The sequence below is a fragment of the Morone saxatilis genome, unplaced genomic scaffold, assembly GCF_004916995.1.
Source record: "Morone saxatilis isolate NCDOM2014 unplaced genomic scaffold, NCSU_SB_2.0 Contig11, whole genome shotgun sequence".
Classification (NCBI taxonomy): Eukaryota; Metazoa; Chordata; class Actinopteri; family Moronidae; genus Morone; species Morone saxatilis.
The window spans coordinates 15,918,902-15,923,103 of NW_023339663.1; the positions used below are offsets into that span (position 1 = coordinate 15,918,902).

A 4,202-nucleotide genomic window follows, 5' to 3' on the forward strand; every position below is an offset into this window, starting at 1 on the left:
CACAGACACACACACACTCACTCCTCTGTACTCCTCTCCTGTGATGTCTAGGATCCTGAAGCAGTACGACCATCCTAACATTGTGAAGCTGATTGGAGTGTGCACTCAGAAACAGCCCATCTACATCATCATGGAGCTCATTCAGGGTAAGTATGACCCTGCTTGACTCTAACTTTATATCTCGCAGCTTGTTTACCTGACAGCTTCAAGCTTTATTGTACTATTATTGCTTGCCCTCTTTGTTTCTCCATAATCACTCAAAGTGTGTGTGTGTGTTTGTGTCTATATATTTCATAAGGTGGTGATTTTCTCTCCTTCTTGCGGCATGAAAGTCACAATTTGGCGCCTAAGGTGTTGGTCAAAATGACAGAAAATGTAGCATCTGGCATGGAGTACCTGGAGAGCAAGAAGTGTATCCACAGGTTGGTCAATTGTACTTTTACTGAAAGCAAGAAGAAGTGGTTTGGTATGAAAAGGAAGGCGATCAATGGCCGCAACACGACGGGGTCAAGAGGAAGTTTCAATTACATGCAATAATAGTTGATGTTGCATTGTCAACATTGTCATTGTAACAGAGGACGTTTATACACAATTAATGTCAAGAGAACTCTAACCCCATCAATAGCCAATTTAAATTAATGATGACATCATTCGACTTTATAATACATTTAGAATTAGGCTATATTATAATTCCAACTGTACAGTCGAACAGGTTGATGTCAACATAATAATGAAGTGTAATTTACAAAGGATACTCAAAATTGATTTATAGTAATGCCATACACAATCCTTTAGTGAAAATGTGTACAACAGCAGAATAATTGCAAATGACTCCCACGAGCAGTCATAAATTATGTTTGTGTCTCAGAGAAAATTCAAAATAAGATAAAATTTGTGAAGTTCTCCTAAATCAGTTATACAAACCAGTTAAGAACAAATATGTTCATACAAGTGGTTCTTGCATGAGGCCCATGGTCCATATTGAAAGTATATTTTCAGCTTCTGAATAATTGTATATTTTGCACATTGTGTTACAATAAGAGTAAAACTAATTGTAAAAGAAACGTTTCATACTGTGTACAGATATACTGTGTACGACATAACAAACACAAAGAAGCGTCCTTAGACTTAGATTGTGTACTTTATGTCGGATTTTTTCCAAACTGTGTGGTGGATCTAAAGCCCCCATGAATTTAACATAAAACACAGCAGAGCAGTGTGTCAGACAAATAATGGTTGCAGTGAAAATTAATTAGTTTGCTTAATAAAGCATGTTCATTTTACATACAGTATGATGTAGTTTCCACAACAACTAGAGTGGTACGAGCTGCAGGCAGGACCTCAAAGCATTTATGATGCATAATACAAAACTTAATTTACTTCCTCATCATTAACTTCACCTACAGGAACAGTTAAGCAAACTGCAATTTCCCCGCAACACTTCCCCGTATGTTGTTGTAACAATCAGTTGATTGAAATGAGAAATAAAACGTTTTCTTAATAGAGGAAGCGGGTATCATGCTCTGCTGACTGACTTACATTCTCTTTCACTTAAATAAAAAAGATGGCACACCAATGAATGTTCACAGTAACTTACAATAAGTGCATTCACACCATTGACAGTATGCGATTCTCACTCAAGAACAAGAGATAGATGTCATTAAAAAACTGTAACCCTGCCAATTAAAACATCTAAAAGCGTGTTCAGAGAGCTACGGTGCAGGTTTTGTTTTATTTTTTACCAACTGAGACATTAGTACACGCTAACGTGGTGGAAGATGGGTAGTGACTCAGTTGGATTTATTCCACAGAGAAGAACCTCTTTACATAAAATTCTATTAAACACATTTAAAGGCCCAGTGTGTAACATTTAGGAGGTTCAATTGGCAGAAATGGAATATATATTCATAAGTATGTTTTCATTAATGTATAATCACCTCAAAATAAGAATCGTTGGGTTTTTGTTAGAATGAGACGTTTTTATCCACAGACCCTGTGTGTTGCAGTCCACCATGTTGAACCACCATGTTTTTACAATAGCCCAGAAAGGACCAATCAAGCACTGGCTGAGATAGGGCCTTCTGCGTTCAATTCACAGCATACTCATACTCAAATACAGACATGAGTGGTGTTCAGTTAGCTGGTGTGCCACTAAATCCTACACACTGGTCCTTTAAACCATATTAAACACATCAAAGTTTGCAAAGAAACAACAGACTGGAAGTTTGGATATTAATAGGCTGTAAAGACCGAGTGCAAGGATGCTGAAATGGGTGTGATGTGTTCTTTTAGAACATTTTTTACAAGCCAAGTGAAAAACTGGCTCACAAGCCCGACTTCAGCTACAGAGACAGCCTCTAAAGACTGTAGATCTCTGAATGAGTGAGTACTTGTTATAAAGATCAAACATGGGCTTTTGTATGTAGCCTACAAACATAACAAATCTTGCTTTCAGGACACAAGGAAGGAAAAATGAGAAAAAAGCTGAAATACTGAAATATTGCAAGAATATGTCAAACTGAGAAGCTAATTATTTGTGAAAATACTAAATTATGGAGTCGTATGCATGTTTTCTGTAGTGTTTTAGGGCATTTGTTGTTGAGTGGGAGAAGTTGCGGTGCTTTGGAGGCACCAGTGGAGGTTGTAGGTGCTGTGGAGAAAACATGAGGTTGTGACACCCGGCTCATTATGGGAGTGCGATTTGCCCAGCGGGCACAGATCAGAGCAGGCTGCTGCTAGCTGCTCAGCCTGTAATGCTGCATGTCAAACTGCCTCACATGCAACAGCAGAGACATGACAAAAGTGCCTGTTCTCACGCTTTTTAGTACCGTCTCTTCTCTAGCTAGTTTTTTTTTGTCTTTTTTGTATCCAGTTTTCATCAGCCTCTGCATACAACTGTCTTAAGTCTTTTTTTGTTCTGTCTTGTTGTCTCTTTTAAAGGGACCTGGCAGCGAGAAACTGTCTGGTTGCAGAGAACAACTTGGTGAAGATCAGTGACTTTGGGATGTCCCGTCAGCAAGAAGACGGTGTCTACTCAACAGAGGGCGGCCTCAGACAGATCCCTGTCAAATGGACGGCTCCTGAAGCCCTGAACTATGGTACGCCACAACTGCCTCTGCCCTGCAGTCACAACCAGAAACACTTCTCCTGTCTCTCTCTGCCAATAGTAAACTACTTTAACTGAAAGACCTGTGCATGTGCCTTTGTCCATGCTGCCCTCTGCTGGTGTTTTCAGGTCGTTATACCACAGAGAGTGATGTCTGGAGCTTTGGTGTGTTACTGTGGGAGACCTTCTCCATGGGAATGACACCCTACACGAGCATGAACAACCAACAGACACGAGACGAGGTGGAGAAAGGTAAAGACTCATATGTTGTCAATGTGTTTGTGCTCAGATGCCATTCCTGAATTTCATGTTTTAGAAAATGTGTGGAGTGCTAAGCGTCTCTGTGTGTTTCAGGATACCGTATGCCTGCTCCACACGGCTGCCCCGTGGAAATCTCCAGGATTATGAACAACTGCTGGCAATACGAACCCAGAAACCGGCCGTCTTTCAAGAAACTTCGGGCTGAGCTCAGTGTCATATACAACAAAATTACATAACAGAAGCCTGTGGATTTGACACCTACTGTAGGCTACATTATAATCTTTTTTTTGTTCAGGAAAAATGTTAAAATCCAGTATGAACACTGAAACAGACCTCCAAGAAACATGCAAATTGAAAAAAATGGTTAAAAAAAATATTGAACAAACAAACAAACAAGACCAGTTGATGGCAGCATTCTTGTTTCTTCTCTTGTTGTCCTGTTTTGACAGCACAAATGTGTGCTACTTACTGCTTTTTACTTGAATTGTTTAAACCTAACACCATTGTGGTCTGTCTCAAAGAAACCACAGAGATGTGTTAAACTGACACATCCTCTTGAGGAGTGTAGACGCTACCAACACAGACACAAGGACAATTAGGTTTGTCTTGGCACAGTCTTGTGCGACGTTTTTGTCGGTTTCGTTGCCTGTTGGGTAGAGTCCTGCATTCAGAATGATATTTAAGTAAAAGTACAAAAGTATTCAAAATATACTTAAAGTACAAAAAGGTCATAGTATTCTTTATGCAGAATGAAACATTTCAAAATAATGTGTATTATATTAATGTATTATTTTGTGTTAATAATCTGAATTTGTAAAGTAACTTGTAACTAAAG

At 39.1% G+C, this 4,202-nt stretch overlaps 1 protein-coding gene across 1 annotated transcript in view; it reads left to right on the plus strand.

Annotated features, from left to right (window-relative positions):
• The window catches only part of fes (FES proto-oncogene, tyrosine kinase), a 14,344-nt gene extending 10,642 nt beyond the window's left edge, over positions 1 to 3,702 (plus strand). The window contains exons 14-18 of the mRNA XM_035682073.1: positions 52 to 146; positions 299 to 422; positions 2,941 to 3,098; positions 3,236 to 3,358; positions 3,461 to 3,702. Of these exons, the coding sequence (XP_035537966.1) occupies positions 52 to 146; positions 299 to 422; positions 2,941 to 3,098; positions 3,236 to 3,358; positions 3,461 to 3,603 (643 nt within the window). The 3' untranslated portion in view covers positions 3,604 to 3,702. The remainder of the gene's footprint in view (positions 1 to 51; positions 147 to 298; positions 423 to 2,940; positions 3,099 to 3,235; positions 3,359 to 3,460) is intronic.
• Positions 3,703 to 4,202: the final 500 nt, after the last annotated feature.